The sequence below is a fragment of the Doryrhamphus excisus genome, chromosome 7 (assembly GCF_030265055.1).
Source record: "Doryrhamphus excisus isolate RoL2022-K1 chromosome 7, RoL_Dexc_1.0, whole genome shotgun sequence".
In the NCBI taxonomy this organism is placed as follows: Eukaryota; Metazoa; Chordata; class Actinopteri; order Syngnathiformes; family Syngnathidae; genus Doryrhamphus; species Doryrhamphus excisus.
This window is the reverse complement of record NC_080472.1, coordinates 10575750-10588627: the sequence shown is the minus strand read 5'-3', so window position 1 is coordinate 10588627 and position 12878 is coordinate 10575750. Positions and strand designations below refer to the sequence as shown.

At 43.0% G+C, this 12878-nt stretch overlaps 2 protein-coding genes across 8 annotated transcripts in view; both read right to left on the bottom strand.

Annotated features, from left to right (window-relative positions):
- LOC131131894 (cytosolic purine 5'-nucleotidase-like) overlaps positions 1 to 6252 on the bottom strand; it is a 12651-nt gene extending 6399 nt beyond the window's left edge. Inside the window, exons 1-8 of one of the 6 annotated variants that reach the window (XM_058076913.1) lie at positions 6140 to 6252; positions 5253 to 5372; positions 4987 to 5060; positions 4797 to 4914; positions 4550 to 4645; positions 2625 to 2716; positions 255 to 312; positions 27 to 120 (exon numbers count right to left, since the gene is read on the bottom strand). In XM_058076913.1, coding sequence (XP_057932896.1) covers positions 27 to 120; positions 255 to 312; positions 2625 to 2716; positions 4550 to 4645; positions 4797 to 4914; positions 4987 to 5060; positions 5253 to 5353 — 633 coding nt within the window. In that variant the 5' untranslated portion in view covers positions 5354 to 5372; positions 6140 to 6252. The other 5 variants (XM_058076912.1, XM_058076916.1, XM_058076917.1 and 2 more) reach the window with 5 other exon arrangements.
- A 1620-nt stretch (positions 6253 to 7872) lies between these two features.
- LOC131131897 (WW domain binding protein 1-like) lies at positions 7873 to 12308 on the bottom strand. Of its 2 annotated transcripts, none has more exons than XM_058076921.1 (4): positions 12103 to 12308; positions 11425 to 11527; positions 10524 to 10691; positions 7873 to 9174 (listed from the first exon to the last, which is right to left on the bottom strand). In XM_058076921.1, the coding sequence occupies exons 1-4, from the start codon at positions 12163 to 12165 to the stop codon at positions 8759 to 8761; spliced, it is 750 nt and encodes a 249-aa protein (XP_057932904.1). In that variant the 5' UTR covers positions 12166 to 12308; the 3' UTR covers positions 7873 to 8758. The 2 variants fall into 2 exon arrangements, with proteins under 2 accessions (XP_057932904.1, XP_057932905.1); XM_058076922.1 differs by having other exon boundaries at positions 10524 to 10685.
- Positions 12309 to 12878: the final 570 nt, after the last annotated feature.

Sequence of the window (12878 nt, the reverse complement as noted above, 5' to 3'; positions counted from 1 at the left end):
GGTAGACCAATACCTTGCTCACCTACCTTGAAGTGAACCCAGTCCACAGCGTCCCGGACGTCCTGGAACATGCTTTTATAAGACATGAAGAGGTCGCCATCTTTGAAGCCCATCTCACAGCTATGGAGGATCAACGTACAGCACATGATGACCAGTGAGGTGGCAGGGCGGGGAAATACACTTCAACATGGTTCCCCACAGAATCCCAGCAAGACCAGCACCGTGTACCACATGCTGCCAAGTATGGGTATTACCTGGAGTATCGACAACAGTTACTGAAGAAGTCTACTAAGCAGGCCAAGAGGTAGGTTTCTGGAAAGGAACATTTCAAGATGAGCAGATACTCGATGCAAACGTTAAACGTATATAACGTATATAAACACGCTAATACAAACGTGACTTGATTCATAATTCATAACCCAACTTTAGCTGCAGGAGATGCTCTGGTGGACATCCTCATACTGGACTCCTCATGATGGCTTACATCATGTTTAACCTCTCACTCGAACAGGCTTCATGCGCAAAGACTTGGTAGGACACACCAGCCAGACTGGATAGGACAGCTCCCACAGAGTCTTTGGGTGTTGAGCTGTCCTATCTAGTCTGACTGGTGTGTCCCACCTAGTCTTTGAGAATATACTAGACTAGAGCTGTCCTATCTAGTCTGACTAGTGTGTCCCACCTAGTCTTTGAGAACAAACTAGACTAGAGCTGTCCTATCTAGTCTGACTGGTGTGTCCCATCTAGTCTTTGAGCATGACCTAGACTCGAGCTGTCCTATCTAGTCTGACTGGTGTGTCCCACCGAGTCTTTGGGCGTGAACCAGACTAGAGCTGTCCTAGCTAGTCTGACTGGTGTGTCCCACCTAGTCTTTGTGCGTGAACCAGATTAGAGCTGTCCTATCTAGTCTGACTGGTGTGTCCCACCAAGTCTTTGGGCATGAACCAGACTGGAGCTGTCCTATCTAGTCTGACTGATGTGTCCCACCTAGTCTTTGAGAATAAACTAGACTAAAGCTGTCCTATCTAGTCTGACTGGTGTGTCCCATCTAGTCTTTGAGCATGACCTAGACTCGAGCTGTCCTATCTAGTCTGACTGGTGTGTTCCACCGAGTCTTTGGGCGTGAACCAGACTAGAGCTGTCCTATCCAGTCTGACTGGTGTGTCACACCTAGTCTTTGGGTGTGAACCAGAATAGAGCTGTCCTATCTAGTCTGACTGGTGTGTCCCACCTAGACTTTGGGCGTGAACCAGACTAGAGCTGTCCTATCTAGTCTGACTGGTGTGTCCGACCTAGTCTTTGAGAATAAACTAGACTAGAGCTGTCCTATCTAGTCTGACTGGTGTGTCCCATCTAGTCTTTGATCATGACATAGACGAGAGCTGTCCTATCTAGTCTGACTGGTGTGTCCCACCTAGTCTTTGAGAATAAACTAGACTAGAGCTGTCCTATCTAGTCTGACTGGTGTGTCCCATCTAGTCTTTGGGTGTGAACCAGACTAGAGCTGTCCTATCTAGTCTGACTGATGTGTCCCACCTAGTCTTTGGGTGTGAACTAGACTAGAGCTGTCCTATCTAGTCTGATTGGTGTGTCCCACATAGTCTTTGGCCATGGACCAGATTAGAGCTGTCCTATCTAGTCTGACTGGTGTGTCCCACCAAGTCTTTGAGAATAAACCAGACTAGAGCTGTCCTATCTAATCTGACTGGTGTGTCCCATCTAGTCTTTGAGCATGAACTAGACTAGAGCTGTCCTATCTAGTCTGACTGGTGTGTCCCACCTAGTTTTTGGCTGTGAATCAGACTAGAGCTGTCTTATCTAGTCTGACTGGGGTGTCCCACCTAGTTTTTGAGAATAAACTAGACTAGAGCTGTCTTATCTAGTCTGACTGGGGTGTCCCAGCAAGTCTTTGAGCATGAATAGGACTAAAGCTGTCCTGTCTAGTCTGACTGGTCTGTCCCACATAGTCTTTGGCCGTGAACCAGACTAGAGCTGTCCTATCTAGTCTGACTGGTGTGTCCCACAGAGTCTTTGGCCGTGAACCAGACTAGAGCTGTCCTATCTAGTCCTTCAGCACGACCTGATGAAGCCTGCTCGGATGAGAGGTGAGCAGTCCAGTTGGGATGGCCTGAGAAATTAATGAAGGCAAGAAGTGGACATATGCCACCAGTATATGCCATAATATGCCACCAGTATATGCCATAATGTGCCACCAGTATATGCCATAATGTGCCACCAGTATATGCCATAATGTGCCACCAGTATATGCCATAATGTGCCACCAGTATATGGCATAATGTGCCACCAGTGTATGGCATAATGTGCCACCAGTGTATGGCATAATATGCCACCAGTATATGCCATAATATGCCACCAGTATATGCCATAATATGCCACCAGTATATGGCATAATATGCCACCAGTATATGCCACCAGTATATGCCACCAGTATATGCCACCAGTATATGCCACCAGTATATGCCACCAGTATATGCCACCAGTATATGCCACCAGTATATGCCACCAGTATATGCCACCAGTATGCCAGTGTGTCTTGGAGATATCCAAGTAGTTGTACTTGCGGTAGCATGGGTGTACATCCAAGAAGGTCCAGAAGGTCTTACCAGGCAGGTTGAAGAGAGTGTTGAGGATGGAGAATCGGTCTGTGTCGTCACGCTGGATAAATTTGTTGGGGTAGATCTCTCTAGTGTCAGCCCTGCACACAAACAATGAAGTACATCTAGTACATCACACAGTACATACATTTGTACTAACATACATGGAAAATAAGTACCACTAAGGCTTTGGTTCATATTGGTTGGGTCTGGTTTGTTCTGGTCTGTCTGGGGCATAACTCATGGTGGGATTGGGAAAAACAACACGCTTCTGATGAATACACTCAGAAAATGCTTACTTGGTTAGTTAGCTACTTGGTTACTTGGTTACTCAGTTAGTTGGTACTTGGTTACTCAGTTAGTTGGTTACTTGGTTACTCAGTTAGTTGGTACTTGGTTACTCACTTAGTTGGTTCCTTGGTTAGTTGGTTACTTGGTTACTCAGTTAGCTGGTTACTTGGTTAGTTGGTACTTGGTTACCCTGTTAGTTGGTTACTCAGTTAGTTGGTTACTTGGTTAGTTGGTACTTGGTTACCCTGTTAGTTGGTTACTTGGTTAGTTGGTACTTGGTTACCCTGTTAGTTGGTTACTTGGTTAGTTGGTTACTTGGTAGTTGATTACTCAGTTACTTGGTTACTCACTTGGTTGGTTACTTGTTTACTCACTTAGTTGGTTACTTGGTTAGTTGGTTACCCTGTTAGTTGGTACTTGGTTACTCACTTAGTTGGTTACTTGGTTAGTTGGTTACCCTGTTAGTTGGTACTTGGTTACTCACTTAGTTGGTTACTTGGTTACTCACTTAGTTGGTAACTTGGTTAGTTGGTTACTCAGTTAGTTGGTAACTTGGTTAGTCGGTTACTTGGTTACTCAGTTAGTTGGTTACTCAGTTAGTTGGTACTTGGTTACTTGGTTACTCAGTTAGTTGGTTACTCAGTTAGTTGGTACTTGGTTACTCACTTAGTTGGTTACTTGGTTACTCTGTTAGTTGATACTTGATTAGTTGGTTACTTGGTTACTCTGTTAGTTGGTACTTGGTTAGTTGTTTACTCTGTTAGTTGGTTCCTTGGTTAGTTGGTTCCTCAGTTAGTTGGTTACTTGGTTAGTTGGTACTTGGTTACCCTGTTAGTAGGTTACTCAGTTAGTTGGTTACTCTGTTAGTTGGTAGTTGATTACTCAGTTAGTTGGTACTTGGTTACTCACTTAGTTGGTTACTTGGTTACTCACTTAGTTGGTTACTTGGTTAGTTGGTTACCCTGTTAGTTGGTACTTGGTTACTCACTTAGTTGGTTACTTGGTTACTCTGTTAGTTGATACTTGATTAGTTGGTTACTTGGTTACTTTGTTAGTTGGTACTTGGTCACTCTGTTAGTTGGTACTTGGCTACTCAGTTAGTTGGTTTCTCAGTTAGTTGGTTACTTGGTTAGTTCGTACTTGGTTACTAAGTTAGTTGGTACTTGGTTAGTTGGTACTTGGTTACTCAGTTAGTTGGTTAGTCAGTTAGTTGGTACTTGGTTACTCAGTTAGTTGGTTACTTGGTTACTCAGTTAGTTGGTTAGTTGGTATTTGGTTACTCAGTTAGTTGGTTACTCGGTTAGTTGGTTAGTTGGTACTTGGTTACTCAGTTAGTTGGTTGCTTGGTTAGTTGTTTAGGTGGTACTTGGTTAGTTGCGGCCCAAGTGGACACATCCTGCATTGGAGATGCTTCTCTAACCCAAGTCCCCAGAGATGTATGCAAGCCTGATGACCTCCAGCAGCTACTAAAGCATATTTTCATTCCCATACAAATACTGTTGTTTCTCAAGCTAATACAAAATGTACTATAAAATGTACTGTGCTGTTTCAGTACAATAACATACTGTACAGCAACAAGATCTCAAACCACTGAAGCAGAAAACTAATCTTGTGTCATTCTCAGGAGAAAAAAAACTTCTCACCCTCTTAAGAAGTTGAAGCCGTGCACACAAACCAGGATGTTGCCATACGCGTCCACTTTCAGCAGGTTGCCATGCGCGGTGTCAAAGACCAGGCCCCTGAGGAACAGACGGAGGGAATCTCGTAACATTCAGTCTTTGACCTCGTCTGATGAAGTGTACAGTAACTGTCCAACTGGAAAACAAGCCCCTTTGCAAGTGAGCCCAAACTTAATAAAAATAAAAAGCTTCACGGTTCAGTCGGACTAACCGAGTGGGAAAGGAGGGGTCATAGACAAAGTTGAGCAGTTCCTGCGGATATCCAATGGAAACCAGGCGCTCCACCGTCAAGTCGAAGCCAAGCGATTCATATTCGGGAGATTTATACACTTCAGACAACACGCAGGGAGATGAGGCCTACAATATCAACACGTGTGCACGCAGCCTGAAATCGAACCTACCTGCCAGGGTGTAGTCCATGTCGAAACCAAAGCACTTGATCTTCTCCATTGCTAAGCTTCGGTTGACAAACACTCTGAAACGGCAAAACAGTGTTTGCTTATGGGATGAGTAATAGACTCCATAGAAAGGAAGCATGCTGGATATCTTAAAGGAATAAAGGAATGATCTGGACTGCCAAGATGGAGGACTATACCGTACTGTAGATCCAAACCCATCAGACTAACAAGTATCAGTAGCAGACATCAAGTGTACAACCGACACCTACCTGTGATGAGCTTCTCGTCGATACTTCTTGAGAGCAACGCCATCCATGTTGGCTGGGAGGTCAGCGTAGTTCTGCAGACGGTCGCTCCAAGAAGTCATCATGCACCAATGCTCAGACGTCCTGACGGCGAAGGACACATGAGCAGGTTCTCCTCTAATAATGACCGTTTCATTGTTCGTAACGGACTCACATACAGGTGTACACTTTTTTTATCAACCATATTTGTATGCATGTTCACTCTTGCTGTCATATCAATACAATACAAACCTTGTTGCAGCTTTGTGTTACAGCGACAAAGTTATTATTGTTTATTAGTATGAACCTGCCAGCTGTTTCTCATTACAATACAGATTTTTTTTTATTCTAATTGTAATATGTAATATGTAATCATTTATTATTTAATATATTAATGATAATAATATTTAATAATATTTAATAATTTTCTAATTCTATAATATGCTGAGGCACAACTAAAAAAAAAAAACAAGCTGCTGCCCCCACATGGCCCGCGGGCCACACCTTACACACCAATGAAGTATCCAAAAATTGTTGCTCAATTTCCCAAATAAAACAAATGTAAAGGTGATAGTTTGTAAAGTGTGACTAGATATCGGGACCTGTTGGTTATGTTTATGAAGCTGTTCTAAGCTTTATTTCCATACATGAAACGAGAGGAGGCTAAGCTAAAGTTAGCTCAACTGGCCAACATTGGTGTTAAGTGTTATTTGGGGAACTAAGCAATGAAACACAAGCGGCGCTGCTTTGCTTTCTATCTCCAAAGCCGCCCGTAACAGGCTTATGAATCGTGTTAGAGATTCATCTTGTTATTTGACACATAAACACACATAAATACACATATACTCAAAACAACATGAAAGTCCACTCACCGTCCACTGCGAGGCGCATGCGCGTTAGGCACCCTCGGTGCTGGGCAGTCAGCACTTTACGTTGCTGACATGTAGGAAACACGTGACACTTCCAGTGTACAGTTTGTACACGTGACGTTATACACGTTGGCTGTCAATCATGACGTCATACACATTTTATCGTATTTGCTGCATTATGTTTTGTCTTATGTTTCATGGTGATCATTGCTGAAACTGTTCTTACACGGGGGGTGAATGACTTTTTGTCTTTTCGTGAATTGGCTTTATTTAGCGAAAAAAGGTCAATATTGCTGATATAGTTATAATCTTTCCCGTGTTTTATTCCAATAATAATCATGAGCACCAACTCAAAACCCGCAACATCATTCAGTGATGCAGAAAACGTTCATGTAAGAAGTACCGGTATCAGCATGGATCTTGGCGGTAAAAAGTATCAGTATTAGCATGGATATTAGCTGTAAAAAGTACCGGTATCAGCATGGATATTGGCGGTAAAAAGTATCAGTATTAGCATGGATATTAGCTGTAAAAAGTACCGGTATCAGCATGGATATTGGCGGTAAAAAGTACCAGTATCAGCATGGATATTAGCAGTAAAAAGTACCGGTATCAGCATGGATATTAACAGCAAAAAGTACCACTATCAGCATGGATATTGGCAGTAAAAAGTATCAACATGGATATTAACAGTAAAAAGTACTGGTATCAGCATGGATATTGGCAGTAAAAAGTATCAACATGGATATTAACAGTAAAAAGTACTGGTATCAGCATGGATATTGGCAGTAAAAAGTATCAACATGGATATTAACAGTAAAAAGTACTGGTATCAGCATGGATATTGGCAGTAAAAAGTATCAGCATGGATATTAACAGTAAAAAGTCCCAGTATCAGCATGGATATTGGCAGTAAAAAGTCCCAGTATCAGCATGGATATTAACAGTAAAAAGTACAGGTATCAGCATGGATATTGGCAGTAAAAAGTACCGCTATCAGCATGGATATTAGCAGTAAAAGTTACCGGTATCGGCATGGATATTAGCAGTAAAAAGTACCGGTATCGGTATGGATATTAGCAGTAAAAAGTACCGGTATCGGCATGGATATTGGCAGTAAAAAGTACCGGTATCGGCATGGATATTGGCGGTAAAAAGTACCGGTATCGGCATGGATATTGGCGGTAAAAAGCACCGGTATCGGCATAGATATTGGCAGTAAAAAGCACCGGTATCAGCATGGATATTGGCGGTAAAATGTACCACTATCAGCATGGATATTGGCAGTAAAAAGTACCACTATCAGCATGGATATTGGCAGTAAAAAGCACCGGTATCAGCATGGATATTAGCAGTAAAAAGTACCGGTATCGGCATGGATATTGGCAGTAAAAAGTATCAGTATTAGCATGGATATTAGCAGTAAAAAGTACCGGTATCAGCATGGATATTGGCAGTAAAAAGTACCGGTATCAGCATGGATATTGGCAAAGTACCAGTATCAGCATGGATATTGGCAGTAAAAAGTACTGGTATCAGCATGGATATTGGCAGTAAAAAGTATCCAGCATGGATATTGTTCATATATAAAATACAATGCCCCCCCCATGGTGTGATCATATCATGTCTATCACATACTCCAATTTCGTTGTACATCTTGTATAATGACAATAAAGGCCATTCCATTCCACATACGAGTTGGTGAAATATAAAATGTTAAATGTAAGGATGCTGGATGTTGTCAACGTGTTTATTAAGAAAATAAATCCAATATCTGCTGAGCTGTTAGATGATTGAAAGACGTTCCTCTATGTTCAGGTGAGGGCCACAGCTAATATTCTTTGTACAACACTGGATGTGGACTTTATGAGTAATACACTCGTCAATACCAACATGGAAAGCGGCCCTGAGGTGAAGACAAAAAAACGGTGTAGAAGGAAAAGACAGTATAAAGTGGTCATTTATCCCCAGCAGTAATTCCTTTTCCACCTTTGTCTTGGGAGAAACTTCTCCATCTACCACTCCTCAATGAGCTACCACTTGATCACGCCGAGGGGGTTTGGTGGCCCCCATCCTAGGAGCTGTCAGGGGGGCTGTTATACCCAAGACAAACGGGTCCTCGGGGCTTAGGGGGGGGTGAGTTGTCAGCAGCAAGACACTGAGAACGCCTTCCGTCCAGTTGCCAAGAGATTCTTGACCCTCATCCTCTGTCTCATCATCGTCCGTCATGGCGAGGAGCTTCTTCCTTAGGGTGGCTGGGCTCTCCCTTAAACATACGGTGGGAAGCTCTCTGTGGAGCTCTGTTCAGGACATACTCACCAGGCAAAAGGAGTCGGGGAAAAACCCAGGCCACTCAAGGTTTCTCAAGGCCTAGGGACACCTCCATGCCCCAGGAGGAGCTCTACCAAGTATGGACCATTTATGATGCTGACCCTGGATAAGTGGAAGAAGATGCAAGGATGGACCAGTGATTGTGGACTTGTCTTTGCAGTGGCGTGTGTACCAAAGCAGGGTCTTAGCAATGGAGATGGGAACACTGACCCTTGGGCCAAAAGCCCAGACCGCCACCACATGGTCGCCATCCGATGTGCACGTGTGTTTATCGATGAGGTGATGTCACCATTAATGACGATGATGATGGTCCATTTCCACCGATGTTGTCTCATGTTGGTGAGATGTTGCCTCCATGTGCACCACGCCATCTTCTTCAATCCCGTCTCTTGCCAACAAGCCATGCTGATCCCAGACTTCCTGGCCATCAAACACTTCGATCCCAGAGTCTCCGGTGAAGTGGCGCTTCCTGCCCAGCGCTGAATCCTTGTTGGCGTCAGATCTAGGCGAGGGGGGCAGCGGAACATCTGCTGAAGCCGTGCAAAGATCATCGCCGCCGATGGAGATAGCCGAATGGGGACAAGAAGGTTCATCCAGCACATCTGCAGGCGAGGGTGCGGACGAGGCAGGCGTGTAAGGAGGAGGGGGCGTGGTTGGGCGCTCCTCGACCTCTTCGTATGCTGGCAGCAGGTAGGAGGGTAAAAACCCTGAAGAACGACAGGGAAAGCTTTTAGTGATTGTCCAAAGCCATGTGGTGTACAGTATTTAAACCAGGGGACAACCTATGGTCCATCTTTGGGATGACAGTCCAGCCTAACATGGTGGAAGTCAGGCTGTCTTACTTCCTTCTTTTTAAGACTTGATCTGATTCCATCATGGAAACAACAGCACAAGATGACCAGCCAATCACAGGGCACATATAGACAAAACAACCATTCACACTCACATTCATACCTATGGACAATTTGGAGTGGCTAATTAACCTAGCATGTTTTTGGAATGTGGGAGGAAATCGGAGTACCCGGAGAAAACCCACGCATGCACGGAGAGATGGCCAAGGGGGGACTTGAACCCTAGTCTCCTAGCTGTGAGGTCTGCGCGCTAACCACTCGACCGCCCTGCTGATGCTACCTGCCGTCTAGTTGCCTTAGCGATGAGCTGTAGTGCAAATGAGGCCGTAGACCAGGGGTCTCAAAAACACGCGGCCCGCGGGCCAAATGTGGCCCGCAGGACACTAGTTTGAGGCCCCCGCCTTGATATGAAAGTTTAATGTTAGTGCGGCCCGTGCAAGTTTGATATGGATGCTGTATGGTATCATGTACCCAGAAAAAATGATTACGTTTGATTCATGTTCATGTTAAAGGTTAAATAACTGTTAATAGTTATCCTCCCTATCCGTGTGGAAGTGGTAAGTTTTTGGCTATTTAAGTTGAAAGGAAATAACTTGAAGGCTACCGTTTAGGTCGCTAGCTCTCTAGTTTGCGAGTTAGCATGTGTCTCGAGAACTTGCAGTTGCGCAATATGTTGTAAATAAAAAGAGTATAAATGTGACTATAGTCGTGTTTTGTCATGTCTACAGGGCTCTAATAATGCTTTGTTCATTTTAATCTGAAAAAAATCATTTGTCTACCCACCAACTATATGTGCTTTCTTAACTTTTTATTATTTGCCCTTTTATTATTATTATATTTATTTGTTACTGATTGATTTTCTTTATTCTTGATTTGTTTATTTATTTTTCATCTTATTTTGTGCAGAAAAATAAAAAGGAAGATATTTGAGAACAGTGGAATGTTTTATCAGAGCCTTTCTTGTAGAAAATCGGAACCAAAGCACTGAAAAAGTTTGTATATTTTTCTGTTTTTAATAAATGCGTTTTGTTTTTTTTGGAAAACCTGATGCGGCCCAGCCTTGCCCAGACCCTAGCTCCAGTGGCCCCCAGGTTATTGAGTTTGAGACCCCTGCCGTAGACGATGATGATGAGCATCAGAAGACCATGTTACCATCACAGTGTGGGGGCAGAGGACGTGTTGTGGTTGCGGTGTGCTGGACCTACTGAGATAGAGTGGTAGCTGGGAGTTGTTGTGAGCCTCCCTGTAGGCGATGAGGTTAATCTCGTTCTGCCGGCGCTGCTGCTGGAAGCGCTGCTTGGAGCGCCAGTGCTGACACACACAACAGCAGATCAGGATGGCAATCAGCGCCCACACCAACCAGAACCCTGGAACTCCAGCATGAAGCATAGTTAACACACAGTACAACAACATGTGGCGTTGTCACAGCCCGTCAATTCAATACATGTGTACTTCAGTACTACATCAGATTTGTCCGTATGTATTTTGTCCGGTGTCTTATCTAAACCAATGGGTTTTGAGTTTTTGCCTGATTGTGCACCACTCATTAACCCCCACCCCCTTCTTATGGGCCCATGTACAGCATATTGTAGGAACTATATATAAAATAAGTGGAATAATTTAACAAAAAAACACAAGAAAAACTGACATTTTGCCCAAACTTGACACGAGCAAAATGTACAAAAGACACTTGTAGGCGTACGGACATCGCCCCATTAGACATGTCATGTGACTGTGTGTAGCTTAGTACATGTGTACACAACATGTAGCATATCCTGTATGATCCATTCATATCATAAATAGTCATACATAGTACCTCGGAGGTGTAGGCCTTATGATGGCACCGTGATTATATGTACATTATATGTACATGTGACTTAAGAAATGTCACTTCTTTTTTGTGCGCCTCTATTTTTTTCCATTCAGGACTACCTTGAGAAAAAGCTAAGCGTACACCCCGAGGACTGAGGATCGGCAAAATTCCCCAAAAACTACATTTAGTCATTCTACTCTCTTCCACGTCCGCATGACGACAGCTGAAAGAGACAATGTGTTCCACAGGAGATGGTTTGCTGGTCAGACTGTGGGAAAAAGAAGAGGCCTTACACCACAGTTCATAGTAGTAGCTGCAGCACTGGCTTTTTCCACAACAGTGGCCGGATTCACAGCTGTAGCTCTGGTTGTTCAAACCCACACACAGCAATTTATCCTGCAAACACACACAGACACACACAAAATATCACACATGACACAAAAAGCCCAACATCTTTGCATGTTTGCCCACTTTTAGTCACGTACGTGGTTTTAGCTAACTCCCCAAATCACTAATTGTGATTAATTGTGTAACTTTCTGACTTATAGAATTAAAGTGGAGTGCATATTTTAGTCAAAGTACACTATTGTATAACTATATATTATGTAACATGATATAGCATGTTTTTATGGTCTCCTCCTTTCTACCATGATGCAATCACTTATCACTGAACTCACCAAATCACTTATTGTCACTTTGTGACTTATAGAATTAAAGTATTTTGCTGAAATTATACTTTTGTGCAACAATATATTAAGCAACATATCATATAGCATTTTATGGTGTCCTTTCTTTTGTATAATCTTTCTTATAATCGGTATATAATCAAAAAGCGGGGCCGCAAGAGTCAGGCAAACAGTGATAATACCAGTAAATACTGATATAGTAGACACTTGATACTATAATACTTTTTCCATGCTAGAATGATGAAGTTATGGCTAACGTTAGCATGCTAGAAGCTTTTACATTACCTGTCGCACTGTGGCCTCTGTCGCCAAATCTTCTTGTCCGACGGTGTACTCAAATAATCCCATTGCCCTCAAACGCTACAATGGCTCCTGGTGAATTTAAAAGCCGACAGATTGTCACATTGTAGAGATAAACCTCTCAAAGGGCGACTAGCTAAACAAAACAAGTTGTGCTGAACTTCAACGACGAAGTTTTCTGTGCTGTCATTGGCTCGTCCACCGAGTCAAGATGGCCAATCAATGCCCGCCTTCTCCTAAAGTACAGCGTTCTCGACGAATGGCGTCATCTGTTACTAGGCGGGGTTTCCCCTGCAACACGCCCTAAGCACTTTCAACGAGAATGAACTTTATTTCAACGATAATGTCAAAACGGTACAGGACAGACTGTATGTGTGTGTTGTGTTTATGTAAGATTTTTACAACAAAGTACCAGAACCTTTTCGGGAGAATGAAAGGGTCGTCATGTACAAATAATGGGTAAATAATAGGCAAAAAATTTATTTTTGGTTTTTCGTTCTGTCATTAAGAACATACCATCCAAACGGGCATAAATCAGACAAAGTTGCACAAGATGATTAATCATGATGAATTAACTGAAAAACTTGTATCTTGAATCTAATTAAAATGGCTTTGCCAACTTTATATGACGAAGATATGTTATGACAAGCCATGTACAGATACTACCCCACAAATGGGAATATCAAGTAAAACTTGTTTGTTTTGCCAATTTAACATAAAAGATGAAAGCCACCAACCGTACTGAGCCATTACATGCACAT